At 49.0% G+C, this 27,532-nt stretch overlaps 6 protein-coding genes and 1 long non-coding RNA gene across 19 annotated transcripts; 3 read left to right on the top strand and 4 right to left on the bottom strand.

The window, feature by feature from the left end:
* Positions 1-29: 29 nt before the first annotated feature.
* Positions 30-2,924, bottom strand: rpp30 (ribonuclease P/MRP 30 subunit). Of its 3 annotated transcripts, none has more exons than XM_037463104.2 (12): positions 2,732-2,924; positions 2,391-2,449; positions 2,241-2,297; positions 2,113-2,178; positions 1,909-1,980; positions 1,729-1,818; positions 832-948; positions 707-736; positions 582-619; positions 428-507; positions 240-326; positions 30-160 (listed from the first exon to the last, which is right to left on the bottom strand). In XM_037463104.2, the coding sequence occupies exons 1-12, from the start codon at positions 2,811-2,813 to the stop codon at positions 111-113; spliced, it is 828 nt and encodes a 275-aa protein (XP_037319001.1). In that variant the 5' UTR covers positions 2,814-2,924; the 3' UTR covers positions 30-110. The 3 variants fall into 3 exon arrangements, with proteins under 3 accessions (XP_037319001.1, XP_037319003.1, XP_037319004.1); XM_037463106.2 differs by having other exon boundaries at positions 30-157; XM_037463107.2 differs by lacking the exon at positions 30-160 and having other exon boundaries at positions 240-350.
* Positions 2,131-5,167, top strand: nudt13 (nudix (nucleoside diphosphate linked moiety X)-type motif 13). Of its 5 annotated transcripts, none has more exons than XM_037463100.2 (10): positions 2,131-2,329; positions 2,931-3,036; positions 3,260-3,336; positions 3,403-3,545; positions 3,793-3,900; positions 3,982-4,088; positions 4,267-4,392; positions 4,465-4,576; positions 4,651-4,805; positions 4,882-5,167. In XM_037463100.2, exons 3-10 carry the CDS (start codon positions 3,269-3,271, stop codon positions 5,083-5,085), a joined length of 1,023 nt encoding a protein of 340 aa, XP_037318997.2. In that variant the 5' UTR covers positions 2,131-2,329; positions 2,931-3,036; positions 3,260-3,268; the 3' UTR covers positions 5,086-5,167. The 5 variants fall into 5 exon arrangements, with proteins under 5 accessions (XP_037318997.2, XP_037318998.2, XP_037318996.2 ...); XM_037463101.2 differs by having other exon boundaries at positions 2,931-3,111; positions 4,267-4,356; XM_037463099.2 differs by having other exon boundaries at positions 2,931-3,111.
* noc3l (NOC3-like DNA replication regulator) lies at positions 5,165-10,216 on the bottom strand. Its single transcript, XM_037463091.2, has 21 exons — positions 10,046-10,216; positions 9,344-9,548; positions 9,139-9,262; positions 8,891-9,045; positions 8,734-8,802; positions 8,521-8,645; positions 8,285-8,446; positions 8,103-8,196; positions 7,823-7,998; positions 7,619-7,747; positions 7,408-7,539; positions 7,110-7,190; positions 6,937-7,037; positions 6,790-6,862; positions 6,644-6,707; positions 6,496-6,567; positions 6,239-6,420; positions 6,028-6,156; positions 5,590-5,687; positions 5,436-5,520; positions 5,165-5,347 (listed from the first exon to the last, which is right to left on the bottom strand). The coding sequence occupies exons 1-21, from the start codon at positions 10,052-10,054 to the stop codon at positions 5,234-5,236; spliced, it is 2,379 nt and encodes a 792-aa protein (XP_037318988.2). The 5' UTR covers positions 10,055-10,216; the 3' UTR covers positions 5,165-5,233.
* A 345-nt stretch (positions 10,217-10,561) lies between these two features.
* On the bottom strand, positions 10,562-14,733 carry LOC119212562 (TBC1 domain family member 12-like). 3 transcript variants are annotated; one of them, XM_037463093.2, is made up of 14 exons: positions 14,482-14,731; positions 13,636-14,262; positions 13,172-13,274; positions 12,941-13,068; positions 12,783-12,865; positions 12,581-12,698; positions 12,390-12,496; positions 12,258-12,320; positions 12,120-12,184; positions 11,985-12,056; positions 11,429-11,557; positions 11,219-11,328; positions 10,993-11,150; positions 10,562-10,917 (listed from the first exon to the last, which is right to left on the bottom strand). In XM_037463093.2, the coding sequence occupies exons 2-14, from the start codon at positions 14,238-14,240 to the stop codon at positions 10,703-10,705; spliced, it is 1,956 nt and encodes a 651-aa protein (XP_037318990.2). In that variant the 5' UTR covers positions 14,241-14,262; positions 14,482-14,731; the 3' UTR covers positions 10,562-10,702. The 3 variants fall into 3 exon arrangements, 2 of the variants coding, with proteins under 2 accessions (XP_037318990.2, XP_037318989.2); XR_005119815.2 differs by having other exon boundaries at positions 10,562-10,741; positions 10,814-11,150; positions 11,985-12,184; XM_037463092.2 differs by having other exon boundaries at positions 11,985-12,184; positions 14,482-14,733.
* Positions 14,509-17,789, top strand: LOC134107894 (uncharacterized). Of its 2 annotated transcripts, none has more exons than XR_009942874.1 (3): positions 14,509-14,631; positions 17,443-17,575; positions 17,650-17,789. It is a non-coding gene; the product is annotated as an uncharacterized LOC134107894 (long non-coding RNA). The 2 variants fall into 2 exon arrangements; XR_009942875.1 differs by lacking the exon at positions 14,509-14,631 and adding an exon at positions 17,177-17,267.
* Positions 14,976-19,897, bottom strand: si:ch211-207i20.2 (uncharacterized protein LOC568537 homolog). 4 transcript variants are annotated; one of them, XM_037463097.2, is made up of 11 exons: positions 19,820-19,897; positions 19,213-19,297; positions 18,640-18,832; positions 18,458-18,532; positions 17,679-17,879; positions 17,325-17,484; positions 17,188-17,246; positions 17,065-17,116; positions 16,720-16,754; positions 16,573-16,636; positions 14,976-16,467 (listed from the first exon to the last, which is right to left on the bottom strand). In XM_037463097.2, the coding sequence occupies exons 2-11, from the start codon at positions 19,290-19,292 to the stop codon at positions 15,467-15,469; spliced, it is 1,920 nt and encodes a 639-aa protein (XP_037318994.2). In that variant the 5' UTR covers positions 19,293-19,297; positions 19,820-19,897; the 3' UTR covers positions 14,976-15,466. The 4 variants fall into 4 exon arrangements, with proteins under 4 accessions (XP_037318994.2, XP_037318991.2, XP_037318995.2 ...); XM_037463094.2 differs by having other exon boundaries at positions 19,380-19,859; XM_037463098.2 differs by having other exon boundaries at positions 17,679-17,876; positions 19,380-19,859.
* A 1,248-nt stretch (positions 19,898-21,145) lies between these two features.
* On the top strand, positions 21,146-23,049 carry ch25h (cholesterol 25-hydroxylase). Its single transcript, XM_037463108.2, has 2 exons — positions 21,146-21,607; positions 21,985-23,049. The coding sequence occupies exons 1-2, from the start codon at positions 21,182-21,184 to the stop codon at positions 22,318-22,320; spliced, it is 762 nt and encodes a 253-aa protein (XP_037319005.2). The 5' UTR covers positions 21,146-21,181; the 3' UTR covers positions 22,321-23,049.
* Positions 23,050-27,532: the final 4,483 nt, after the last annotated feature.

The raw sequence follows: 27,532 nt of genomic DNA, 5'->3' as shown, positions 1-27,532 counted from the left end.
ATGTCTCTGGAGTAACCGCGTGGACAACGTGAAATAATGCAGTTTTTTATTGATCAATCAATGGTTTGTGACACAGTCTCTGAGAAGCCCCTCCCTCCCTCAGCTGTCAATCACTGCGTCAGGTGGGGCTTTGCTCTCTTGGCTGCCGGAGCTTCACCTGCTCAGGTAAAAAGACAAAAGTGTTATTGATCAGGCATTGGACGATGATCGGGTCAATCACATGTCGGGGGGGAACCTACTGTCAGCAGGTGGAGCCTCCTGCTGGCTGGAGGACTCGTTGCTGGTCTTCATTGTGTAGATGATCCCACTGGCCAACTTCCTGGTTTCTAAAGAAGACAACCATCTTCAGACTGCCAACAAGTACATCAATGATGTAGAAGTACATCAAAACCAGATCACCAGTGGTAGTATACACACTAGTACTCACCTGCATGAAGTACAACTGATCGACAGGTTGAGGAGACGGCGTCTTTAGCGTCAGCGTCTGACAACCCGAACAACAGACCTCTGAGGAGCAACATCAGGAGAACAGCTGGGACACACACACACACACAATGTTGTTGGACCAATGGGAAGGATACAGGTTGGTGATGTCATACGGTCCTCTGATCTCCAGCGGCTGAGGGACACACACACACACACACACACACACTTCAGTATGGATGCCACGTTGATCGGCCTGCAGACCTCACTACTGATCACGGACCTTCTCAGCTGCACTGGACAGGATCACATTCTGAAAGAAGCAGAGGGCATTAGGCTCCGCCCACTGTGACATCACCATTACATCACTCAATGTTTGACAAAGCGTGAGGGACAAAGAGGACGGACCTTCCCTCTGCAGCTCTCCACCAGGGACACGGCGTTGGCGATGGTGTAGCGCCTCCTAGTGGAGTCTCTGATGGCCGCGGAGTACGACACCTCGAACACCACCCCTCTGCCCACAGCCTGAGCGCACACACACACACACACATGTACTACACCACACACACACACACACACACACACACACACACACATGTACTACACCACACACACACACACATATACACAACACCACACACACACACATGTTCTACACCACACACACACACACACACACACATATATACAACACCACACACACACACGTTCTACACCACACACACACATGTACTACACCACACACACACACACATATATACAACACCACACACACACATGTACTACACCACACACGTACTACACCACACACACACACACACGTACTACATTACACACACACACACACACGTACTACATTACACACACACACACACACATGTACTACACCACACACACACACACACACACATGTACTACACCACACACACACACACATATATACAACACCACACACACACATGTACTACACCACACACACACACGTACTACATTACACACACACACACACACGTACTACATCACACACGTACTACATCACACACACACACACGTGTACTACACGACACACACACACACATGTGTAATACACACACACACACACACACACACACGTGTAATACACACACACACACACACACACACACACACACACGTGTAATACACACACACACACACACACACACACACACACACGTGTAATACACACACACACACACACACACACACACGTGTACTACACGACACACACACACACGTGTACTACACGACACACACACACACACACACACACAGTAAGGCTCTCACCCCGTTGACCGGCGCTCTCTTGAAGAAGAACGGAAGCTTCTCTGTGACGGAGACACAGATGATGTCGACTTCATACAGCATACAGGCTGCCTACACACACACACACACACACACACAGTGTCAGAACAACAGGAAGGAAGTTGTGTATTACCTCATTATCTGAGCTGTATTATAACTCACATGGAAAAGTTTCTCTGTGGTCGGCTGGACGGCGAGGAGATCAAACCCCCGATACTCTGCTGCATTAGGCCTCTATATACACACACACACACACACACACACACCTTTAACATCCATCCAACACCTGAGGGATTTTATTCTGAAGGCCCACTATCTTTGATGAAACGGGCATGCTGACAGTTTCAAAATAAAAGCCGCACTCACAAAGTGACTGGAGTCGGACATCACAACGGTCAACCTGTTGAGCACTCTGATTGGACGAGAGCGACCCTGAGGGCGACAGAGACACGTGTTACCACAAAGACAACAAGTCCTCTTCATCTTCGTCATACCTGCACAACGGGCAGCGCGTCCATGAGCTCGTTGATCCGCGTCGGGCTCGGAATCTCCTTCAGGAAACGGTTTAGTGAGACAAAAAAAGGTCAGTCGACAATATTTACTAATCTGATAAAGACAGAAAGGTAGAAACAGGTGAGACTCACCTGTTTCTTTTTGGCCGTGGGTTCGAATACGTGGTTGATCGCGACCGTGGAGAAACCCACTGCAGGAAGAAAACACGCAAATCAGCACACAATCTACTGATGTGAGGTCCGGGTCCACTTAGTCTCTAATGTGATCCACGTGTCCTCTATTTTACACTTCCAATACTAATACTATTACTATTTCCAATAAAGACATTTTTAAATGGTGTTACGGCTGAATACACTCGGGTCCGGAGAGCCGGACAGAGCACCGATGCTAGCTCAGTTAGCACCGATGCTAGCTCAGTTAGCAGCGGGTGAGCAGACCGGCCTCCCGCGGGTAGTGTGCGCTTTGGACTCACGGTGAGCCGCTGTCTCGATCAGACTCCGCATTCTGCTTGTCTCTTTAGTGTAGTTTAGGTTTAAATCCATAAACACCGACATGCTGCTGCTAAACGAAGCTCTCCGCCTCACGTGTGGATCCGAACAGCCTGCCGGGAGATGTAGTTCGGCGGTTTGTGTGCATCTTTGTTTTGTTTCTTTACGTGTGGTTTCCTGTAGGGGGCAGAGCCACGCGTGAAGCGCAGTAAACAGAAGAAGAAGAAGAAGAAGGACCGTGTGCAGAGCAGAGTTCGGATCTCAGACCCGCACCGCTGGGTCTTCTTCGGTGAACCCGTCATTAGATCTACTGCATGTCACGTGAAGCTCAACAGCATTATTACTGTAAAATAATGTGACCAATGTGGGTTATGATCTTTATCTAATCGTCTATTGCTATTCATACATCTATGAATTATTAATACAAATGACATTACATTTCTGATAGACTCTTAGTCTTTATGCTAAGCTAACAGCCCCTTCCCCTTTTCCCTCTCACTTTGATGAACTAGGCTTCAGCCATGTTGAGACCTCTGAAGATTGCCCATCTATCGGCCAGATGCTCCTCAACCTTTGTCTCCAGGATGAGGTTTGTTGATTGGTTGACTGGTTGGTTGATCGATCGATTGATTGATTGATTGATCCGTCCTCTCAGGTATGCAAACAGGTTAAAGGTGGATGATGAAGCGTTGGCTGCAGCACTGGAGAACGGTCACATGCTCCTGTTCCATCGCCTGTGTCCTCTGCTGCAACGCGGCCCGCGGGGATCCTTCAGGGCGGCTACGCTGATCACCTCAGGTACACCGCCTCAGAACCCAGGGTGGAGCACCTCAGAACCAAGGGTGGAGAACCACAGGTACAGAACAGGTAGAGAACCTCTGCGAAAAGAACTGCAGATGGAGATTTGACAGGTAGACAGGAGTGAAGTGAAGATCCACAAGTGGAGAACTTCAAAGTAGAGAACCATGATTACATGGAGATCCCTGGAGGTAGAACATTGTAGAAGCTGAGAGCGCTTCAGACACTCCTGATTCTTGTGTTCCAGATGTGCAGTCCATCCTGGAGAGACTAGGTTCTGACAGAACCCTGATGAAGGAGTCGATTTTGCTGGGCTGCTCCGAACAGAACCAGGCCCAGTTCTGTCTGGACGTCGGTGAGAACCTTTGGTCTAAAGTAGTCCTGGTTGCATGGAAGCGCTGTGAAGCCCCTGAAGGCACCGGTGTTCTGGTTCTAGGAGAACTGCATCAGGCGGCAGTAGAAGAAGAGTGCGGAGGACGCTTCATCAGTCTGAAGAAGGCCTTCTTTCTGCTGACGGGACCAGAGGCGCCTCTCGTGGCCAAGGTGGGTAACTACACCTGTACTACAGGTACTTCTACCACTGTGTGTACTACACATACATCATAATTACTACAGTGTACTACTGTACTACGTGGACTTCATCTGAAGTGAGCCACCTGTAGATTTCCAATGAAACGATCCTTTACAGGTCGCCAAGTTCTGACCCGGATGTGTCCTTCAGGGTCAGGCTCTGCTGCGCTGGCATCAAACCAACAGCTTCTGCAGCGCCACAGGTGAGCCGACCCAACGCAACCCGGCAGGAAGTCAGAGGGTTTGCAACAGCTCCGGCCGAGTCTACTATCCTACGGTAACACCAGAACCAGAACCTCAGTCCGCTGGTGGTCTGGCGGTCTGACTGGTTTCTGCGGTCCCCGTTCAGATGTCTCCGGTGGTGATCGTCCTGGTGTCAGATGGGAGCCGGTGTTTGTTAGGACGCCAGGCCTCCTTTCCCCCAGGGATGTACAGCGCTCTGGCTGGCTTCTGTGAGATGGGTCAGTACACCTGTGTACGGTACTATGGACAATACCTGCAGAGCATCACCTGTCCGTCTCTCTGGTTGTTCCAGGTGAGACTCTGGAGGAGACCCTGAGCAGAGAGGTGGCGGAGGAGGTTGGTCTGGAGGTCCTCGAGGTTTCCTACAGCTCCTCTCAGCACTGGCCATTTCCTCACAGCTCCTTCATGATGGGCTTCCACGCCTCAGTGAGCCCCGCCCACACCCAGGTGAGCCCCGCCCACTCTGAACCCAGCAGGAAGAACCTCCTGTAGTATTCAGTCATGTGACCTTCTTCTCGTCCAGGTGTCAGTAGACCACACGGAGCTAGAGGACGCTCGCTGGTTCAGTGCGGAGGAAATCACCTCCGCCCTGAAGGCTCCGCCCACCAGAGGAAACCCCGCCCCCGGCTTCTGGCTCCCTCCGAAACACGCCATCGCCAACCGCCTCATCGCAGAGTGGAGCCAGCGAGCCCGCCCATGTGACCATGTGACACCTAGAACCACCTGAACTCTGCATCACGGAACATCAGTTCTTCATGAACTGATGACACGTTTTAATGGAGACTAAAAATAAAGCTCTGGATGAGTCACTTTTCCATTTTATTCACATGTAATAAAACTCAACACAATCCACAAGGTACAAACATTAAGAAGCATCACACGCGACCAGCTGTGAAGTCCAGCTCCGTCTCCACGGTAACCGCCAGGACGCTCTGGGCCCGTCTCTGCAGGTCGGCGTCCAGCAGCTCCGCTCCGAACCCAAAGCGGTCCTTCAGGACACAATGAGTGGGTTAAAGACATTAGTGATCACATGACCAATCACTACATTTGAAGGAATTGCTTGTTTGATTTGTGCACCTTTTTCTTGCTGGCGGGTGGAGCAATGGGGGGGTTAAAGGTCATGTCTCTGACGCTGTAGACGTTAAACAGTTCCACCGGAGTCCTGGACAGGAAGTGAAGATCAGTCATGATATCAAAGGAAGGGCAGCGTACCGGCCCTTTAAGGACATACCTGCGGCTCAGGTCCACGCCGAGCGAGGCCGAGCCGTCACTGGGAGCCCCGTGACTCAGATGGAGCGCCAGGCGCCGCACCACCGGGTGGTAGTGTCTCTGTGGGGGGGGGGGGGGGGGGGCAGAGTGTTAGTCCAACTGTGTTCTTTGATTCAGAGGCTTTACAGACTAAAGGCTGTGATTGGTCCGCTGACTGCATCCTTTCAGGAGGCTCAGGCTTCCAGTTTCATGGCATCATTCCACCGTTATTAAAACAAAAAAGATGTTTCACGAGAGAACGAATCAGTTTGACGAGCTTTTGTCATCACGTAAATATGAACCACCGATACCAGCCGTCATTGGTGGACTATGATGCTCGTTCCTGATGAGCAGAGTCTACGTCGCGTATGTCGACCTCAGGCATGACTTTGAAATGAAGGTTTGGAAGCGGCGTTGGTACCTGCAGAGCGTGCAGCTCCCACAGCGCCGTGTTCTGCGCGTTGCAGTGCTCGGGCTCGTCCAGCTCCGGCAGGTAGAAGCCGCTGCCCTGAACCTCGTTGTCCAACAGGAAGTCACACTTGGGGAAGGCCTGAGACACACACACACGGTACCTGAAGCAGGACCCTCACAGGTACTGCTGGCTACTACAGGGAGCACCTGAGGTCACTCACGTGGACGGCGGCTCTGCCGGCGGCGAGGAGGCCCACGCTGGCGTTGGGCAACACGTGCAGACTGAGCACGCTCAGGCGCTTGACGAACGCCATCGCCCTCGGCAGGCTCACCTGCTTCCTGCGGCGGGTCAGCATGGCGTCCAGGCAGCGCAGCACGATGATGATGTCATCATTGGGCCCCCCTGAGGCGGACAGAGAGCAATGAGCGGGGGGGTGACAGGACGATGAACACGTGAAGTGTGAAGGTGACCTCTGACCTGCGTGGAGCCTCAGCAGCATCCTGTACAGCTGAGAGTAGAAGGTGAGCGGGTCGATGTTCAGGACGTCACCTGGTGGGAGGGACAGGTGAGGACAGAGTGAGACATGAGGACACGGACAGAGACACAGGTGAGGAGACGGACAGACCTTGTCCTGACAGGATGGTGAACACCGTCTGGATGCAGTGGAGACTCTCGCGATTGGTCAGATCCTGTTGACATGAGGCCGATCAGTTAGTCCAACGACCCATAAGATGCTGCTCACTTAGGGGCGGGGTCAACCGGAATACTCACTCCTGATTGGATGAGGTGCTGCAGCACATTGAGCAGATCGTCAAAGAACTCCAGGTTGATGAGGTGAGCAAAGCTGACAGGAAGTGACATCACTGTCAGTACTGGGGAGTGTGTGTGTGTGTGTGTGTGTGCGTGTGTCTGACATACTTAGCCAGCCCCTCCAGTACAGCAGGAAGAAGAACTGACTTCTGGGCTTTCTTTAGGATCCTGAAGTAAATGAGGAAGACGATGTTGAGGGTCTCCGTGTGCTGAAGAAGATGAAAAGTTTAGTTTGTCCTCCGTTAAACTTTATTTATTCAATGTGTCTGCTTTGGACTCACCAGCTTGATCTTCTTCTCTTTGCTCTCAGACGCCTCGGCCTCCAGCAGCTCCTTCTCCAGCTTCTCCTCAGCCTTCTTCCACTACACACACACACACACACACACACACACACACACACACACACACTATGACAGAGATCCTCATTGCGCCACAACAGCGAGCCGAGTGGGCGGAGCCAAAGTTCCAGAGGACAGCCCCCCCCACTTTGATCTCAAGGGGTCTGATGAGTAAAACCAGGCGGTGGTTCGGTTGACAGGGAGGCGGGGGGGGGGCGGGGGGGAGGTGCGCTTCATTCACCTTCCTCTGCATCCTGGACAGGTTCTTCCTCTTCTCCTTGTTGTTCATGAACCTCTTCTTTGGTGCCGTGTCCTCAATGTCCTTCTTCATCTGCACCTCCTTTATCCGCAGACAGAGCAGAGTCTTCAGCACCTGGGGGGAGGGGGGGGATTAGACCAGTGTGACCTCAGCATTGAATAAATGACATAGGTGGGTGTGTTTGATTCGTTACCTCAGGCCTGACGTTGAAGTTGAGGCTCTTGACGAGGCCGGAGATGACACGCACCGTGGCCAAAGAAGCCCCGCCCTCTTTGTCCTGCTGGAAGAGCTTCCTGAAGGCATCGCAGCACATACCTGACACCTGGAACACACGGAGACCTGAACGCATCAAACACCCGTCACACCTGAACGCACCACGCGCGCGTGGGACACTCACCCGCGGCTCGGCGTCGTTCATGAGGGGGACGAGGACCACGATGATGTTGTTGTGGAAGTTGAAGTGGGGGAGGGCGAGCAGCAGCTCACAGAGGCAACGGATGGCGACCTGAGCCAAGCCCAGGTAGGACTGGAAGCCCACTGCCTGGCTGCGCTTCTTCTTCTGCTGCTTCCAGTCTGCAGGAGAAACACGCCAACTAGCACCTGGATCCCCAGCCTGTGTGTGTGTGTGTGTGTGTGTGTGTGTGTGTGTGTGTGTGTGTGTGTGTGTGTGTGTGTACCTTTGATGGTCTGCTCCAGGTCCTCCAGGTAGAACTTGTACTGACTTACCAAACCTTCCTCAAAGTCTCTGATCAGCTGAGTGTCCTTCTTCACCTGCAGAGTCCACGAGACGAGTCAACGAGTCACGAATAAACAAATCACCACGGCAACGAGCCGACTCAACCACACAGGCGCTGGTTACCTTGGAGGCCTTCTCCTCGGGGGTCAGAGGTCGTATCCTGTAGGTGGGGGCCACGTCTTTAAAGATCTCCATCAGAGAAACCATCACCAGCTTTCTGACCGTCACGGCCACCGAGGGGTCGGACTCCATCAGCATGCCGCGCATCTCCTTCACCCGTTTGATCTGGGACAGACGCACAGAGGTCACTCAGGGAGCCTGACCCTTGGGGCTGGTCTCAGGTCAGCGGGCGGCCTCACGTTGTTGTAGGGGTCTGACACCACGGCAGACCCCAGGCGGGCGATGCACAGCCTCCTCTCGTTGATCTTGTGAACCCGGAGCTGCTCTCGCTGCTCTGAGGTCAGCGCCTCCTCCTCCAGGGGCTCTGAGGAGGAAGTTCATCACGATGAGGCCATCAGTGACGTCACAGTCTTTGACTGTAGAACAGATCTCAGGGTCAAGGTCACTCATACCCATTTCAACCTCCTGCTCTTCAGCCCCATCTTCCTCCTCCTCCTCTTCCTCTGGCTGCTTTTGGACGACTGCAAACAAACACTTTGATTTCATCAAAGACAACTAACATTTAACAAAGCATCTTCTCACTCTCTGATCAATATGAGATCAGCACACCTCTCTCCACGCTGCGAAGGACCACCCCCCTCTGGTCTTTGATGGGCAGGAGGTGGATCACCTCCTTCTCCTCCGTCCTCTTCAGCTTCCTGGGAACCTTCTCGTGCCCTCGCATCACCTCGCCGCTCCTCTTCTTCCCGCCGTGCACCGGGCCGCTGGGACGCGCCGCCCCCCCAAAACAAGCGCACCATGGTCAGTCGCTCCGTTTGACACTGCGTTGCCGTGTGTTTTCTGGGTGTGTGCGTTACCATGACGACAGGTCCCGGGTGACGAAGGAGGCGTGGCGAGCCATGGCCGTCATCTGCTGCACGTCGTCATCCTCCATCATGTCAGTGGGCAGACTCTCCAGGAACTCCTCATCCTCCTCTTCCTCTGTGAGACACATATGGATCAGGTGAGAACACTGAGCAGTGCATTGTGGGAGAATACCTCCTTGACAACCACCCCCCTCACCGGGCCTCTTCCGGTACGTCTCCAGTGGGCGGGGCTTCCTGATGGCTGAATCCTTCACGGCGGCCCGCAGCTTCTTGTGCTCCTTGCGCTGCTTCTTGGCGACGTTGTCCTGCTTGTTGCGGCGGTTCTTCAGTTTGTTCTCCAGCTTCACGCCGCTCGTCTTCAGCAGGCGGCGGAACGTCGGGCGCCGCTTCTTAGAGCGGGGCTGGGGGGGCAGGGTCATGGTTAGTTATCTTCCTGTATAAAACCCTCTGTGGACAACAGACTGTCTGTGATTGGTCAGAGGATGTAAGCCCCGCCCTTACTTCTTTCACCAGGTAAATACGGATTACTCTCATTTCCTGCTGGATTAGTGTTTAAAACTGTTTAAAAGTTTACTTTGTTTCACAGAGGGAAGCTTCTTTTTATTGAGTCTGATATTTAAATTAACAAATATAATAAATGCATCAAGTGATCAGAGGTTAATATGTGATAATATGTTAATAACTTAAGATGCTGTTTTTTCCTTTAGAAGTTATTCCTTCATTAGTCCGTGAAACGGAATCCGCTTCAGTCTACAGAGACATAATTAAACTAACTGAATAATATCGTTGGGATTGGCCAGAAGACTCGTTGTTCCACACGGTGTCGGTCTTTCTGTCCGTGAGGGACGGCAGAGACCGGGCTCTGCTCCCGGTAACGGGTGCTTTAAGCGGTTCTTACCGGAGCCATGGCGGCGCGAACTCTCCGTCTCTCTCCGCAGCTTCAGGCCCAACTTTGATCGCCTCTCCCGGCTGTTCGTGGCTCAACGTGTCGGTGTGTTTTGGTGAAGAAGCTTTGGTTTGTTTCCACACGCGTGTTAACCGGATATCCGGTTTTAGACCGCTGACCCGGAAGTAGTCGAGCGGGCCGCTGAGCACCGCCCCCAGTGGCCGGAGGCCAGCACGGTACATTCGGAAGGGACGGAAGCCTATTTATTACATTTATTCATAATTTAACAAATATAAAACATGTTGAATAAATAGAAGAACTGAGAGAATCAACAGTTTGACAATTGATAATATTTAAATGTAGAATATTAAATGTGTTTTTACATTCTTAACTATTTTGTTTTAGTGTTGTTCCTCTTTGGAGAACTAAAGCTTGTGACATCACACAATAATGTAAATGAATCAATAGATACTTGAGACAGTAAGTAATGTGAGAGGAGATTTGAAAATAAAAGACGATAAAAAATGATTGTTTGCATATTCATTCACATTTATTCATACAGTACCAGTCAAACATATTTCTGCTTATCACAGTAGCAGCTTCAGTTCATCTTCTAATGTCTTATTACAGAAGGAAATAAAGATCAATGACGAGAGGTTCATATGCAGATCAGCTGATGTCCTCAGAGTCTCTGCAGGACAACAAAACCTGAGACAGAAAAACACAACACGGCTTTATTATTTTTATTTGATTCTTCCTCATTCCGGTCATGCGACTCACCTGAGTCCACTTCCTGTTCCCACTTAGCAGGGGCGTGGCCTGGATGCAGGAGAACAGCCTATAGGAGAGTGGCTCCTCGGCAGGCGGGCGGGACAGGAATTGAGCTGGAGGAGGACGGGTTCAGGTAAGGGCCATAGTTCTTTGGAAGGTTGAGGGTTCGGGGTCAGGTGCTGCCTCACCGATGCCAACCAGGTCCATCTGCAGCAGGACGTCCTGGTGGAGCCTCAGGATGCCCAGAGCCGCCCTGAACAAGAACTCCTCCCCATCCCGGAGGAACACGTCCCACACTCTGCTCGCCACGTCCAGGGGGAGGGGCTTCACGTAGAGGGTCAGGATCCTGCAGGGGAAACAGTTCTAAGCTAGGCTACCACTTTGCCTGCTGACTGTACCTGAGGTCTGACTCACCAGTCCATGAGGTACAGGTCCGGAGTCACACCTGAAGACTGGAAGTGAAGGAAGAGCCGAGGGAGAAGCTCCCGGAAGAAAACCTGGAAGGCCCCAAAATACCTGAGCATCTAAAGAGAGAGAGAGAGAGACCAGGTCCAGGTCATTGTTGTGGTCCAGGTCCAGGTGAAGGGTCTGATAGTACAGGAGGTACAGGGAGGTGTCTGCTACCTGCTGGTGGTCCACTCTGTAAAAAGCCAGCTGACAGCGTCTATTGATCAGGTTGGAGAAGCTGATGAAGACCTGAACCTCGTCCATGTTTAGGATCAACATTGCTGCTATGGACGACATACCCTGCACCTGAGGGGGGGGGGGGGGGGGTAGTGACAGATTACAAGATTACATTTAGCTCAAAGTAGTTATAAATTAATAAGTATTATACATTAACTGATTTAATTTGAATTTAAAATAACAGGGAAATGTTCTTCTCTCAGCCTAAAATATATCATGAAGCGTATCTTCCTAAATTAAATAAGAAGACGTTTATCTTCCGTATCTGTACTTAAGTAAGTAAGTAAAGTTTTTCAGGTTTTAAGGCTTTTATAGCAGGTTGCTAGGCAACGGGAGCAGTGGCGGTAGAGCTGATGACGCAAGCAGGAAGTCCCCCGTGGGACAGACCGTCCCATGCGGAGACCTTCTGGTTCAGCCTCAGAAGGTCAGAAGGTCTACGAAGGATGGAGGCTACAAGCGACCTGAGACACAGCTCGTGTGTGTGCGCAAGACTCACATATCCCACGTCAGGTCGGTAACAAGTGTACGCTCCCAGAATGCTTTGCAGCAGATTGTGGTACGGTCCGCCCTGCAAAACAACAAATTGTGAGTTGACTTCCTGTCCGCAGGTGGACACACGAAGGTGTCTCACCTTGTGGAAGACGCAGAGCGAGGGCAGCGTCCTGGAGATGTCCCGCCTGATGAGCTCCGGGGCGTCTGCATGGAACCACGTGCAGGTTGGTCAGAAGATGCCATCAGGACAAGCAGCTCCACCAGGTCCTATACTTACCGTCTGTCCCCAGGACGCCCCTCCACTTCTCCTTGGCTCTGGACAGGAAGATCTGGTAGAGCTCTGAGGACGAGAAGGAGGGTTAGGAGGAGGAGGAGGAGGAGGATAGAAGCTCCTCCGTGTCGTAGGTACCTGCAGTGATGTTAAGCTCGTTGCCGACGGCGAGGCTCCAGACCCACCCTCTGACGCTGGGGGGTAAACCCCCCCACCACAGGTCCCGAGCCCGACGACTGGACCTCCTAACACAGTGACCACCTCAGCCTCGCTGACATCATCACAGAATCCCTGACATCACAACAGACACCTATGACATCATCACCCACATGGCGTCCCAGTGCGGCAGGATGTGCTGGTTCCAGACCAGCGAGGTGTTGGAGATCTCCTCCTCCTGTCTGAACCTCTCCTCCTTCTGCTGCTGCCTCCTCTGAGCCTCCTTCAGCTCTGAAGGAAGGCCAACAGGAAGTAGTCAAAACATGTGCAATGCTAAGCCCCACCGGCGTGCGCTGTCGGGTAAAACAAACGCACCCATCCTCCTGGCTTCGGCCACCATGTCCTCGTACTGCTGTCTGTGTCTTTGGGTCTCCTCCGCCGACTTGGCTGGGAGGTTCCTACACACAGACTCAACGTTAGGACACAAGAAGGCGGCAGCCGACAGGAAGTAAAGAGACAGGAAGTAGTCGCACGGTGGTCGGTCCTCTAAGATCAGCGCCGTGGTTGACAGCGGCTCAAAATCCACCTTCTTCTTGCTCTGCTGCCCCGCGGCATGATGGGTAGAAGGGCTGCATGATGCGAGCTGCCGCGCCTCGAACTCCTGCAGCGGCATGACGAGAGAAGCACATTCTCCTTGTCTTTTATTTTGAAAATACTTGAATTCCACCTGCTGGACAAGCTGGTAAATACTTTTATTTTGTTACCTGCTGGATGACCAGAGCCTGTTTGGTGGGACTCTGTTTGGGAGGAACTTTACCAAACAGCTTCCACCCAGGGACATTCTGACTGAGGGACGGCTGCTTCCTGCTGAGGACAGAGAGGCACAGAGAGACACACATACACACACAGAGACACACACAGAGACACAAAGAGACACAGAGAGAGACACACACAGAGACACAGACACACAGAGAGACACACAGACACACACAGAGACACAGAGAGAGACAGACACAGAGACACAGAGAGAGACAGACACAGAGAGACACATACAGAGACACAGACACACAGAGAGACACAGAAACACACACAGAGACACACACAGACACACAGAGAGAGACACACACAGAGGCACAGAGAGACACAGAGAGAGACAGACACAGAGACACAGGGTGGGGACAGTTGACCCTCATGACCCAGGCATGTGGTGCTGACGTGTCTGAAGTACCTGCTGAAGGACTCGGCGAGTCGAGGCCTCCTGGACTGCAGCTCGGAGCCTGTGGCGGCGCTCTGCGGACGGCGGACGCACTGGAACGTGTTCCTGCAGCGAGGGGGGGCGACTCTCTGCCCACATGGCGCTGGGGGCTCCGATGTGAAGGCGTCGTCGGAGCCGACCACTTGGAGGTCAGAGGTCACCTGCCCCTCCTGTGTGTCTGAGTTAGAGTCTGAGGAGTTGGTCACATGGTTTACATACTGACAGGACTCCGTGGGCGGCGCCCAGCAGGTGGACTTGTCAGAAGCCCCGCCCCCACAGCAGTTAGCCTCTGATCCGTTGGTGCTTGAGCTCGCTGACTGACGCTTCACTTCCACACTTTGATTCATGCTCTTCTTTTGGGAGACGCCTTCTCGCGGACCAGAGCCCGCCCTCTGACTGTCAGAACAGCATCTCATTGGTCGGCAGAGCGAGCAGGTGGTGAGGTCCAAACACTCGCCGTGTCCTGAACCTGTGACCTGCTGGCCGTGGGCTATGACATCAGCAGTGGAGGAGGAGGGGCAACAGCAGCGATGATGATGATGATGACGCTGCGAAGACGCAATCTCGCTTCTTTCCATTTAACTTCAACAAACCTGTTGTCTGTGAAAGTAAAAGTATTCCAGAAATAAATGTTTGGTCTCCCTTTGAGAGGTCACTGAAAGAAGACTTAATTTATATCATTAACTAGTTTCTAAATATCTTCGTATTTTTTCTTCAAACATTTTATTATCATCTTAACTAGTTTCCGGTTAAAGTACGTTTTATTTTGAAGGCCAGCCCCCTCTAGTTTCCGGTGTTGCCGGTGACTTATTAACTCACCTCTGCGGATCTCCTGTCAGCGGTGCTCCGCAAAATCCAAGCCGGCTGTGAGCCCCCCCTTGGCGGAGGGACAGCGCAGTGCTCGGGGGCGTCACGCCGCGACACGGAGGCCTCAGGCCGGCGGAGCGACGGGAGGCCGCGCGCTCTCAGGTGAGCCCGCGGCGCAGAGGCGCCATATGGAAGTCCAGTGACGAAGGCTACGTCAGGATGACGTCAGACGCAACGAAGAGGATCGATGATGAAGCTTGAATTCATTGTAAATGTACAGAATGCATTTATACATTTGATTCATAAATCAGGCACTTCCGGTCTCAAAGTGTTACTTCCAGACTATATTACTACAATTCTTTATTATCAGGCTGCGCTCCGTCTGGACCCTGGTCCTGTCACCTAACACCATTATTATTATAAACATTAGTCACATTACTATTTATCATTAACCAACATTGCCTGCGGTCTTCGGACAGGATTCTGTGGATAGTTCATGGTTTCATGTGAAGCACTTGTTGAAATGGCTTAAACACGATGCAGCTTCAGACTACTGAAGCACATCAAGGCCATAAGAAAACGCAACGACATGAACTTCTTAACCCTTGTGATTGGACTGAAGGCTAAAAGACAGCAAAACACAACAACCCACTAATACTGATCGAACAACAAGACAGCGATCCTCACGGACTGATCACTGCGATGGAAGTTCTGTCAGAAGGAAAGTTAAGAAGTTAATGTTGTGATTTTCCACCGTAATACACACATATCACCACTTTAAAGGCCCAACTGTAGGTTGAATTCTTTTATTTTGCAACAAATAAAAAATATAATCTTTAAAATGATGAAACCATCGATCGGACCAAGTAAAAACCATTTCAGCAGGTTCCAACCAATCAAAACGTTTGTGTCAGGTGACATCACCACCAAGAGGCTCATACGTAAAGTGTTCAAAAAGGAAAGCTCAACATGGTGAGCAGGTCCACTTCCTGCCTCCTCACGCGTAGCCGCACTTGTGCAGCTTCAGGTTGCGCTGGTCCGAGTACCTCTTCCCGCACTTGTCACAGATGTACTGCTTGCCGCCGGCGTGCATGTGGCTCTTGTGCGTCCTCAGGTGGCTTCCCTGGCTGAAGGTCTTGCCGCACGCGTCGCAGGTGTAGGGCTTCTCCCCGGTGTGCACGCGCAGGTGCAGCTTCAGGCTGTTGGCGTTGTTGAACCTCTTGTCGCAGAAGCTGCAGGCGAAGGGCCGCTCGGCGGAGTGCGTGCGCCCGTGGGTGATCAGGCTGCTCTGCTGGCTGAACGTCTTGCCGCACTGGCGGCAGCCGAAAGGCCGCTCGCCGGTGTGGATCCTCTGGTGGATCTTCAGGTTCACCGACTGGCGGAAGGTCTTCCCGCAGAGGTCGCAGCCGAAGGGCCGCAGGCCGCTGTGGACCCTCTGGTGGTTCTTGAGGTTGACGGCGTGGCGGAAGGCTTTGGGGCACTGGTCGCACTGGAAGGGCTTCAGGCCGCTGTGGACCAGCTGGTGCGTCTTCAGGGTGACGGCGCGGGTGAAGGCTTTGCCGCAGGCGCTGCACACGTAGATCTTCTCGCCGGTGTGCGTGTGCGCGTGGCGCTGCAGGTTCTGCAGCAGGTTAAAGCGCCGGCCGCACACCTGGCAGCCGTGCGGTTTCTCCCCCGTGTGCACCACGGCGTGCGTCTTCAGCTGCGTCTGCTTGGCGAAGCGCTTCCCGCACTGCGGGCACCCGTAAGGCCGCTCGCCGGTGTGCGTCCGGCGGTGGCTCTGCAGACTTTGCCGCTGAGCAAACGCTCGGCCGCAGACGTCGCAGGCGAACGGCTTCTCGCCGGTGTGGACGCGGCGGTGAGACTTCAGGTTGCTCCGAGACGTGAACGATTTCCCGCACGTTGCGCACGAGAAGTATTTCCACGTGACGCTCTGCAGGATGAACCCCGGCTGCTGGAGGTCAGAGGTCACCTGGTCGGTGGCCTCACCTTGAGCTCCTGGAAGGAAAACACCAGGTCTTAATCGGACGCGTTTACGACTGAGCGGCGTCTTTTGATCAGACGCCGGGCGGCGGGGTATTGATCATGTGATCAGGTGCTCACGCGCGTCGATGTCGCTGCGTTCCTCTTGGACCGGCGCCAACGGCTTCTCGGCCGCTGGTTTGGTCTGCAGGGTCACACAAAGCAAACTAACGTCAGTCAGGTCAGCGAACGCACCACCTAACGACAGGTGAGTCAACAGAGTCTTACCTGAGTGGACGTGGGACGGTCCGAGCTCTGGACGTCTGTGACGGACCAATCAGGCGTTAGAACAAAAAGCTCCTGAAACATCCTCTTATTTGCTTTTTATTTCTGACTGCTGATCAGGTAGAGACCCGGTATGGATCAGGTATTGATGTGGTATGGATCAGGTATTGATCAGGTATTGATGTGGTATGGATCAGGTATTGATGTGGTATGGATCAGGTATGGATCAGGTATTGATGTGGTATGGATCAGGTATTGATGTGGTATGGATCAGGTATTGATGTGGTATGGATCAGGTATGGATGTGGTATGGATCTGGTATGGATCAGGTATGGATCAGGTACTCACTCTCTTTGAAGCCGTGTTGGTCTCTGTTGATCCACAGCTTCTCTGGTTTGGTCTGCAGTCACACAGATGGACAGATGTCAGTCAGGTCAGTGAAGGCACCACTGAGGGACAGGTGGGTCTTACCTGAGTGGGCCGGTGAGCCTCGGAGGTCTCGGGTCGGACTCCGTACGAGTGCTCCGCCTCTGGGACGTGCACATCGAATGGTTAGTATCACATGGTCACTCTGGCGTGGTTTTGTGGGGGCGGGGCCTCGTACGTACCCACGTGTGGGTCCTTGAGGATGTTGAGGACACTGGTCCGGGGCCCCGTGCCCCCCCGACCCGGCGGAGGCTCCACTGACAGTTTGGCTTCATCCACCACGTTCATGATCTTCCCCAGAGCCTCGTTTCCCAGAGTCTCCATGACGGAGGCAAACTGCACCTGACGGGGTCAGAGGTCACGCAGAGGTCAACACCAGTCCCGCATGGGGAGGGCCGACGTAGTCACGGACACATTGGCGAACATGTGTTTAGTAAGTTTCATTTTATTTGTCTGTTGTGTTCAAAGCCCACTGATAATAAAACGACTTTCCTAACTGCGCCACAGAAGCTGAGTGTCATCATGCAGCTCCTCACCATCTTCTCCCCGCCGCCGGGCCGCTGGGGGCCCTCTTCGCTCCGGATCTCCAGGTGGAGCTGGAAGGTGGAACTGTCCTCCACCAGCTTCTTCAGCTCGGCCACAGCCGCGTGGACAAGTGACTCCATGACGGCGGCGAGCTGAGTGTGCAGCGCTGCACAGGAGCTCATCCTGTCGGCTGAGGGCCGACTGTGCTGCTGCTGAAACACAGACCTCCATAAATGCTTCCATAGAGACAGAGAGATGTATATAATATATTATTTATATATATAAAGGCTAGACGTCTCGTCCACGTTGCCAACAGTCAAATGTCCGATCATGGCGGCCATCTTGGTACAGTCAGCTCACCATAACGTTGTGTTGGTAGTGATACATGTACTTTAAATAATAAATTGCTCAATTTTCAACCGATTTTTGAACAGTTTGGTTTGTTTTAAACGTCATCGATTTAGTTATGACACTGCATTCATACTATGAATAATTATGTTATGTTCTAAAAAATAGAATATTGTTATAAAATAGGTACAAGATTTCCCTTTACAAATATCCATCATGTTGAAATAATGAAAATAACATTAAATTATAAGGCAAAAATGTGTTTTGTGGCTTTGGATAAAAATGTAAAGGTTGCCTCTGGGTGAAGTTTCAATGTTAAGGCGTGTTTATTCATTCCAGTGAATGAGTGACAGAGACCCTGAAGTAATATTGAGCTCTGACACCATCATAGACCTTTCTATCATAGACCACCCAGATAAAGGATTTAATAGAACAGACTCACGACATCAGGCATCAGGTCCGTTGGCGGGTCGTCATCCGCTCCACTAGAAGTGGTTGTGCTTCTTGTTGCTCCAAACTAAACAGTAAAGAAGTTCTGAGTGTCTAAAATGTGCTGTATTAAACAACCAAAAACCCAAGTGTGACATGTAATCACAGATCTGTATTGATACATGATACACACACCTTTTGCAGGTGAGCTGGAGAGTTGAAAACGGTTGGAACGACACCATCTTTGAGGCGGACGGTCTGCCCCGTCCTGTCGAAGTCCTCCGGCCTGAAGTGCTGGCTGCAGAGCATCGTCCTCCTGGAGGCAGCGAAGCCGTCCCTCCTCAGGGAAACTTCCCACTTCCTCCTCCGCTCGCCGCTTTTGGGAAACCTTCAAAAAGTGTCAACATGTTCAATGTGTATTTCCATTTAAGGACACAGATACACAGCTAAAGGGTAATTGTGTCTATTTATGGACTAAAAACACTAACAAACTGTAGCACTTAAACTGTACTCATAAAGGCTCTTATCTAGTTGTAAATCGGCTTATTTGATGAAATTGCACTTTTCTTGTTTTTCTGGGTTTGTATCCTTATGATTGAAATGTACTTTAAGAATAAGACAACCACACAAAAATAATGAAAGGTGTCCATATTCTAAAAAGCCTTGTGTCAGCAACAATCTAGCAATACTGTTATTGCATTATGGTTCCTGTACAAACTTCCACTAATTAACTGAGGACTGTGTTCAAAATAAAGAACCTGATCCTACAGGTGAAAGGTGATCCCACGTGACCTCGAGTCGCGACATCTGCGATTGGAGCATCCGAGGGCCGCACACACATCTGGCATGTTCCCTGGCAGACAAATCACAACAAGTTTTCAACAAACCAACCCGATTGTGAAACTTTGAAAAGAGAACATTGATGTTGAAGTTACCGTTAAAATGAAATAAAAGGGGTAGTAACCTAGCCGTGATTCACCACTAAGCTGCACGATTAAGTCGTTTATCGAAGGGAAAAGCTGCGTTTTGTACGTTTGTAAGAAACCAAACCATTTGTAAATCCGTCAAGACCTCAGCGAGAAAAGAGCATTAGAGTTGGTGCAGATCACTGACCTTAGCTCAGCTAGCACAGAGCCCGCCACAAAGCTAACGTTAACCTGTAGCAAGATGGCCGCCTGTGATGACGTCCTAGACTGCGGCGTAAGACTTTATATATATCTATGGCTGGATCGACCGAGGCTAACGGCTAATGCTAACCACCCAGCAGTATAAACAGCCCAGTTGGTTCTGGGATGTTTTAATATGTTTAACACTGAATTAAAGAATTGACACTTTTGGAGAAATAGGTCCGGCATTAGTTTAGCGAACAACAAACCGAAATAGACGTGAAGGGAGCGGAAGTGTTTCTGATTTCTCTTCCGGGTCTTCTTCTTCTTCTCTGTAAATATTATGGTAGGAACAAATTCAGGTTAAATGAACATACTCTTCCGGTTTAAGTTTATTTTGAACAGACTTTTCCGGTTTAAGTTCATTTTGTACAAATACTCTGTAGATCTGTAGACGACCCGTAGTTTATAGACATCATTTGGCTTTATTAATTAATTTGTAAATCTTATCTTATATTTTTTTACATTCGTATGTGAAATACCTTGCTACTTGCTTTGATATTCATTATATGAATACACTTTATTTGCAGTGATAACAGTTATAATAATACAGTTATTGTGTATAATACATTATAACAACATTCTATCAGTTATACAGTTATACATTATGATGTATTATACATGTAGGAGCCAAACGTTCCCATCAAATGGTTTTTACTATTCTGTACACCAGGTGGCGCTGTTCTTGGGTCCTCTGAGCACATTTATAATTGATTGGGTAACAATTGACATCAGTTGTTGGACCTGAAGAGTGAAAGGATTTTGATGGCTGTCGCGGTGGTTCCACTATGACCAAAGAGTATTTGTACAAAATAAATTAAGCTCAACATCAGTCAGGACGCGTCGGTGGAGTTTGTCTGCGAGCCGAGATGAACGAGGAGGCTGGAAGAACATTACATTCATTACATTACATTCATTACATTCATTACATTACATTCATTACATGTCATTAAGCTGACGCTTTTATCCAAAGCGACTTACGTTGATACAGACCAACCTCAGTAGCCCAGGTAAAAGGACCGGGACACTCTCATGAATTATGGTCACATTTTATTAATCTTGTATATATGTGACAATAAAACATTGATAATGTATTATAACTTATATTACATTCTTATTATAATGTATCAGTGATTATAGTGTATTATTATCGATACACTATAAGCATTCTAAGAAACAAAACAATGCTCAATGATTCACAATGAGTAATAATAAAGAATCATTTGTTTATTTAAAGTGAGATTTAAGCGAGATAAGAATGGTTTTAAATTTGTATTCCTAAATGCATCTCCTGTGAAGTCCAGTAGGGGTCAGCAGTGCACCACAGAAGAAGAGTACAACGCCGCAAACTTCTGAACAACTTTGTGGTCACGAGACCAGCAGGTGACTCACACCTGAATGAGTTCCTTCACTTCTGTCTCAACTTGCAGCTCGTAAACCTTCTAACTCTCCTTAGACAGCAGGAAGTGTCCTTATAAGGGCGCGGTGACGAGGTGGATGTGGGCGAGGCCCACATATAAAGGCTGTCGTGGCTCCTTGAGTCCTGAATCTCTTAGTGACTCTCTGACAGGATGCCGCTGCTTCAGCCTCTGTGGACCTTTCTAGTCGGACACTCGTCCGTCCTGCAGTCCCCTGTCTTCCCTGTCCTCTTCTCGCTCTCGGCCTACCTGTCTTGCTGCGCCCCCTTCCTCCTGCTGGACCTGCTGTCCTCCAGGTGGGCCCTGGTGCGCAGGTACAAGCTGCAGTCTCAGAGCTCTGTGAGCTGGTCCTCAGCTTGGAGCTGCTTGGCTCTCACGCTCTACAACCACATGGTGTTCCTCTTCCCAGTGACACTGATGCACTGGTACCTGAGGCCGCTGCACCTGCCCCAGGAGGCCCCGCCCCTTGGCCGCGTGCTGGCCCAGGTGTTGGTCTGCCTGCTGCTGTTTGACTTCCAGAGCTTCGCCTGGCACCTGCTCCACCACAGGGTCCCGTGGCTCTACCGCAGCTTCCACAAGGTGCGTACCTGAACCGAGACTCACCTGTAGAGGAGATAATGGTTACCTTTAACCAATCAAATCAAAGTTGTTGGTTGAGGTGAAGATGTTTGGACAAAATCACAGTATTATAGAGAGAGTATTATATAGGTAGGGCTAAAACCTGGAAGTTGAGAAGTAATAATAAATCCTGTGTAAAAGAGACATTTAATTATAATCTGATCATCATTTAGCAGAAAGAAATATTAATAATGTTAATGGTGAAAGAAGGAAGAACCTCCCATGAACATGAAGGTCATTACAAATCAAACAAAACCCTTTTTCTCAAAGTTATTTAATGAAAAACCTTTAAGTCAATGTATTGTTGTTGCTCCACCCTGACGTTGTTCCTTTTCCAGGTGCACCACACCTTCTCCTCCACCTCCTCCCTCACCACTGAGCACTCCGGGGCTTGGGAGACGCTCAGTCTGGGCTTCTTCGCCGCTGTGACCCCGGTTTTGTTGGGCTGCCACCCGCTGACGGAGCTGCTCTTCTTCCTGCTCAACATCTGGCTGTCGGTGGAGGACCACTGTGGCTACGACCTGCCTTGCTCCACCCACCGCCTGGTGCCGCTGGGACTGTACGGCGGGGCCCCCCACCATGACTTGCACCACCTCAAGTCCAACTGCAACTACGCCCCTTACTTCACCCACTGGGACCACCTAGCCGGCACGCTGCAGACACAGCAAGACTGACCTGCTGATGGAGGAGTTCACAGACTGATGGAGGAGTTTGTAGACTGATGGAGGAGTTTGTAGACTGATGGAGGAGCTCACAGACTGATGGATGAGTTTGTAGACTGATGGAGGAGCTCACAGACTGATGGAGGAGTATGTAGACTGATGGAGGAGTTTGTAGACTGATGGAGGAGCTCACAGACTGATGGAGGAGCTCACAGACTGATGGAGGAGCTCACAGACTGATGGAGGAGCTCACAGACTGATGGAGGAGCTCACAGACTGATGGAGGAGCTCACAGACTGATGGAGGAGCTCATGAAGTGATTTTAACTCCTCTGAAGATGTTGTTTCTGAACCAACTTAAAATCTCTTTGCATTAAAGGACTGAGGACCAGTAATATTTATTCTTAGTTATTCATGTTTTAATCGATTGAGAGATATTTAACTTTAATGTGTGTTTATTTTGGAAAATGTGAATCTTATTTATGGTTATAGATTTTCTTAAATGATCGGATTATCGTTCATATTGAACATCCGTAGTTTATTGAGTTATTCTGTTTATTTTTACTGATTTCAACACGTTCATATTTCTTCAGTTTAAAAGAAGAATAGAGACGTTGAATGTTTGTAGAGTATTAAGAGTATTAATGTCTACTGTAAATGTGACTGAAGAGTCTTTGAAGAAGAATGTTTTGTACTGAAGTAAATCACTGAGCATAAACTTGAATAAAGATTTTAAAATGTATTAAGAACAATCAGAGAAGAACAAAATCTATTTGACCATAACTGCAGTAATTTATTTTATCAAAATTGTTCAGTTGAACCATTTTCATACATATTTAAATTCAGTGTCAGCGGAGGTATTTTGATTCTTTACTTTAGTTGAAGTAGTAATACTATAGTGCAGAAAGTTAGTTTCAGTAGAAGTACAGTTTAAAGTATCAGTAATGAGATCCTTCGTCGTGTTGTTTCTAGTATTAAAGGAGCAGCGGAGGAAGAATACAGACTGAACCTCACTAACCCTGTTTACAAGAAGTCACATGATAAAGATGCTGCAATCTGATTGGCTGCAGACCCCTGGGGTCTGAAGGATGACGTCCAGATGTGTAGCAGCTCGTCATCAGCAGGGTCCCGATCCCCTCATTAAACTGCTTCTATTCACACTTTATAAATATTCATCTCACTGAGGTTTACAGAAGTGTTAAAGAAGACATGATGCACTACCCAGGGCCGGCGCTAGCCATTTGGGTGCCCTAAGCACAAATGCTTGGTGGTGCCCCCCCCAACCAACCACCCAACCACCACCACCAAAGGAATAACAACCATTCAGAATTTCTTAGTTAGGTTCTCTTTATTCCCCAAATAACTTCTAAACATAAATAATTTACATAAACAAACATTAAAAGAAATAAATTATATAAAAGATAAAATTATAAATACCAAATACCACAATTACTAAAAACACAGATTTGGAACTGAACATTGTAAACGCAGCAAGTATTCAAGTATATAACCGTGTAAGTAATAATGTGCACATTTCTTCAGTACAAAGTACAAAAATAATAATAAAGTGCAAAGTTTAAAGTGAAAATAACCATACATAAGTACAAACTGCACAGTAGAATTTACTTTAGCATCTCTATAAAAGAGACCATTCTGCTATCCGATAGAACTATATTACAAACGCAAAAAAGCGTCCTGAAGTGCAAAGCAAACTTGGCTAATAGGCTAACGTTACCTGACTGGCTAAAAGAAATAGCAGGCCCAATTTAAGCACAGGGGGTTCCCCTTTTTCTCCACTAATTTGGTCTAGGCCTATTACTTTTGTATTACCTTTGCATATTAACATGCTTTAGACATATTTTATTTGTTATTTATACTAGTAGCCTACTGTGATGATTTTTCACGTGCCAGATTTTTTTATGCCCCCCCCTTGGCCCCCCCCTTGGTGCCCTACGCGCAGTGCGTGATGTGCGGAGCGCCGGCGCTGGTACTACCACCAGGACCAGGTCCAGGCCTTCACTGTGTGGCATGTTTAACCCGTCTTTGTGGGGACTATGAGTAGGTCTACATAGTCACGTTGTGGGGACATGAGTCTGTCCATATAGTCACGTTGTGGGGACATGAGTCTGTCCATATAGTCATCCTGTGAGGACATGAGTCTGTCCATATAGTCATCCTGTGAGGACATGAGTCTGTCCATATAGTCACCCTGTGAGGACATGAGTCTGTCCATATAGTCACCCTGTGAGGACATGAGTCTGTCCATATAGTCACCCTGTGAGGACATGAGTCTGTCCATATAGTCATCCTGTGAGGACATGAGTCTGTCCATATAGTCACGTTGTGGGGACATGAGTCTGTCCATATAGTCACGTTGTGGGGACATGAGTCTGTCCATATAGTCATCCTGTGAGGACATGAGTCTGTCCATATAGTCATCCTGTGAGGACATGAGTCTGTCCATATAGTCACCCTGTGAGGACATGAGTCTGTCCATATAGTCATCCTGTGAGGACATGAGTCTGTCCATATAGTCATCCTGTGAGGACATGAGTCTGTCCATATAGTCACGTTGTGGGGACATGAGTCTGTCCATATAGTCACGTTGTGGGGACATGAGTCTGTCCATATAGTCACGTTGTGGGGACATGAGTCTGTCCATATAGTCATCCTGTGAGGACATGAGTCTGTCCATATAGTCACCCTGTGAGGACATGAGTCTGTCCATATAGTCACCCTGTGAGGACATGAGTCTGTCCATATAGTCATCCTGTGAGGACATGAGTCTGTCCATATAGTCATCCTGGACATCCTGGACTTGAAGACACAGGAGCACATCCTGGACTTGAAGACACAGGAGCACATCCTGGACTTGAAGACACAGGAGCACATCCTGGACGCTTAGAAAGCGGATGTCATGAGAAGGTTGTGTGATCGAGCTGTTTGCTCACCAGCTCAAGATAAACCTGCCGCGACTCGTCTCCTTCCACTCTCTAAATATCTTAACTTTCTCTCAGCCCTGCTGACGTGGGTTCGCAGAGACGTCCAGACCTGAGGAGAAGGTGATGAAGCTGATTTGTGGAATGCAGGTTTAGCAACCATGCTGCAATTTACACCCCATAATGACAAAGGGAAAGCAGGAGTTTACAAATACTTTTAAAAGAAAACTGAGGACGAGTGAACTGAAACTACATTAAAGAACAGGTAGTAGAGAAAGTACTACAGCTGAGTATTATAGTAGTAAGACAGTACTACATTAGAGGTATTAGAGGTACTTCAGAAATGTATTATATAGTACTTTACTGAAGTACCTCTACTATCTATTTTGTATTCTGTTGTAGTACTTTAATATAGACTATATTAAAGTACTACAACAAAGTACTACAGTAAAAACCGACAATAAAGTAGTACAGAATAGGTAGTAGAGGTACTTCAGTAAAGTACTGCTGTAAAGTGCAACAGAGTAAGTAAAGCTTGACAATAAGTATCACAGAAAAGGGGATACTTCAGTAAAGTACTACAGAAGAGGTATTAGAGTGGTTCATTAGTATCACAGTAGATGTACAGCGTACTAAAAGAACATCCTGTATGATGATGACGGATGAAAAAACTGTGACGAAATAATGTACTAACAAAACTGTACTACGGAAATGTACAACAGCATAGTACTACATGGAAGTAATGCAATGCAGGTAGTGAAAGTATGTCGAATATTTTACTACAAAAGAAATATGAAGTAGCACTAGTACAATAGTAACAGCTGTGGGGGAAGCAAATTATTAATAAATTGTACCTCACCTAACCAACATGATACAACTAAGGCTTAGTTAGTTGTATCATGTCAGTTAGTTACTAAGCTAACAATCGGATTAGTTCATTTATTTTCAGTTTATTTATTTTTACTTAAAAACATGATTTTTGTTTGCAATGCAACATTTTTTGTCAAATATACCATATATATAAATATACGTACTTTTGCAGGTCAAAGGTCAAACCTGACCACAGGTCAAAGGTCCCCACCTCTGTCATATGTCTAGTTAAATTAACGATTTTGTCTGTTCCAAACATTTGATTTAAAGTGTTTTATAAAACATAAACACCCTTCAGTCCGTCTTCGTCCAGGTCTCCTGGAAAGTCCAGAGGTCCAATCTGGGAAATGAGCAGGAAGTCCAGTGTTTTTTGTCCATTGTTCTGTCCGTCCTAGTTGCTTTCACTTCTAGACTCAACAAGCGTAATCTTTTAAACACACAGATGTTAGAGAAAAAAAGAAAAGAGAGCAACTTCAAAGAGAGAGGACACAAAGAGACACATTTTAAGAGACACATTGAGAAGGACCTGTTTTACAAGTTTGAGGACCTGAATTACAATTAAATTGAAGAATGTTTTTCAGGAGGTTTGGGCCGACAGTAGTGCATGGAGTAGCGTGGGACACCTGACCCCTAAATGCCAAAATGTAAAGAACCACGGGTCAAACTGCAACCCAATGTCCCCTAAATTACATGTAATGGACTTCCTGGAGTAAAAATTCCCATTTCTCAAGAGTCAATATGATTAAGATTGTTTGAGAATGAGTCCTCACAAGTCCATGTGTGTGAGTGTGTGTGTGTGTGTGTGTGTGTGTGTGTGTGTGTGTGTGTGTGTGTATGAACAGTTCACAGAAGTGATGCAACTTCCAACTAATTTACTTTCCCACATCCTGTCGAGATTGTCTGGGAAATTCCTGAATGACATCATCGTGGATATAATAACTAGTCAAATAGAAAAGGAGAAGGTTGTTTTTTACACGTTGACCAGCGGCGCCGCCTGCTGGTCAACGTGTGTCACTACAGGAGATACGCAGGTCCTCATAGGAGACACAGGGTCATACACAGGTCCTCACAGGAGACACAGGGTCAAACACAGGTCCTCACAGGAGACACAGGGTCAAACACAGGTCCTCACAGGATACACAGGGTCAAACACAGGTCCTCACAGGAGACACAGGGTCAAACACAGGTCCTCACAGGATACACAGGGTCAAACACAGGTCCTCACAGGAGACACAGGATCAGACACAGGTCCTCACAGGAGACACAGGGTCAAACACAGGTCCTCACAGGATACACAGGGTCAAACACAGGTCCTCACAGGAGACACAGGGTCAAACACAGGTCCTCACAGGAGACACAGGGTCATACACAGGTCCTCACAGGAGACACAGGGTCAAACACAGGTCCTCACAGGAG

This window comes from Pungitius pungitius, chromosome 21 (assembly GCF_949316345.1).
Source record: "Pungitius pungitius chromosome 21, fPunPun2.1, whole genome shotgun sequence".
Taxonomy (NCBI): domain Eukaryota; kingdom Metazoa; phylum Chordata; class Actinopteri; order Perciformes; family Gasterosteidae; genus Pungitius; species Pungitius pungitius.
This window is presented reverse-complemented; position numbering and strand designations above follow the sequence as displayed.

What these genes read in the sequence shown, in the direction of transcription:
- si:ch211-207i20.2 (XM_037463097.2), bottom strand. Translation starts at nt 19,292, where the DNA reads ATGCCAGATGTGTGTGCGGCCCTCGGATGCTCCAATCGCAGATGTCGC. An exon ending in CGTGGGATCACCTTTCACCT is followed by an intron (nt 18,833 to 19,212) that starts GTAGGATCAGGT and finishes CACTTTTTGAAG; the next exon opens with GTTTCCCAAAAGCGGCGAGC. An exon ending in CCAACACGGCTTCAAAGAGA is followed by an intron (nt 16,755 to 17,064) that starts GTGAGTACCTGA and finishes GGTCCGTCACAG; the next exon opens with ACGTCCAGAGCTCGGACCGT.
- LOC119212562 (XM_037463092.2), bottom strand. Translation starts at nt 14,240, where the DNA reads ATGGAAAGAAGCGAGATTGCGTCTTCGCAGCGTCATCATCATCATCAT. An exon ending in CTCGCCGAGTCCTTCAGCAG is followed by an intron (nt 13,275 to 13,635) that starts GTACTTCAGACA and finishes CTCTGTCCTCAG; the next exon opens with CAGGAAGCAGCCGTCCCTCA. An exon ending in GACCTGTACCTCATGGACTG is followed by an intron (nt 11,151 to 11,218) that starts GTGAGTCAGACC and finishes TTTCCCCTGCAG; the next exon opens with GATCCTGACCCTCTACGTGA.
- ch25h (XM_037463108.2), top strand. Translation starts at nt 21,182, where the DNA reads ATGCCGCTGCTTCAGCCTCTGTGGACCTTTCTAGTCGGACACTCGTCC. An exon ending in TCTACCGCAGCTTCCACAAG is followed by an intron (nt 21,608 to 21,984) that starts GTGCGTACCTGA and finishes TTCCTTTTCCAG; the next exon opens with GTGCACCACACCTTCTCCTC.
- noc3l (XM_037463091.2), bottom strand. An exon ending in CCTTCGCAGCGTGGAGAGAG is followed by an intron (nt 8,803 to 8,890) that starts GTGTGCTGATCT and finishes GTTTGTTTGCAG; the next exon opens with TCGTCCAAAAGCAGCCAGAG. An exon ending in GGGAGCTGCACGCTCTGCAG is followed by an intron (nt 5,688 to 6,027) that starts GTACCAACGCCG and finishes CCCCCCCCACAG; the next exon opens with AGACACTACCACCCGGTGGT.
- nudt13 (XM_037463100.2), top strand. Translation starts at nt 3,269, where the DNA reads ATGTTGAGACCTCTGAAGATTGCCCATCTATCGGCCAGATGCTCCTCA. An exon ending in CCAGTTCTGTCTGGACGTCG is followed by an intron (nt 3,901 to 3,981) that starts GTGAGAACCTTT and finishes TTCTGGTTCTAG; the next exon opens with GAGAACTGCATCAGGCGGCA. An exon ending in AGGCGCCTCTCGTGGCCAAG is followed by an intron (nt 4,089 to 4,266) that starts GTGGGTAACTAC and finishes TGTGTCCTTCAG; the next exon opens with GGTCAGGCTCTGCTGCGCTG.
- rpp30 (XM_037463104.2), bottom strand. Translation starts at nt 2,813, where the DNA reads ATGTCGGTGTTTATGGATTTAAACCTAAACTACACTAAAGAGACAAGC. An exon ending in TGGAGAGCTGCAGAGGGAAG is followed by an intron (nt 737 to 831) that starts GTCCGTCCTCTT and finishes TGCTTCTTTCAG; the next exon opens with AATGTGATCCTGTCCAGTGC. An exon ending in CCGTATGACATCACCAACCT is followed by an intron (nt 508 to 581) that starts GTATCCTTCCCA and finishes GTTGCTCCTCAG; the next exon opens with AGGTCTGTTGTTCGGGTTGT.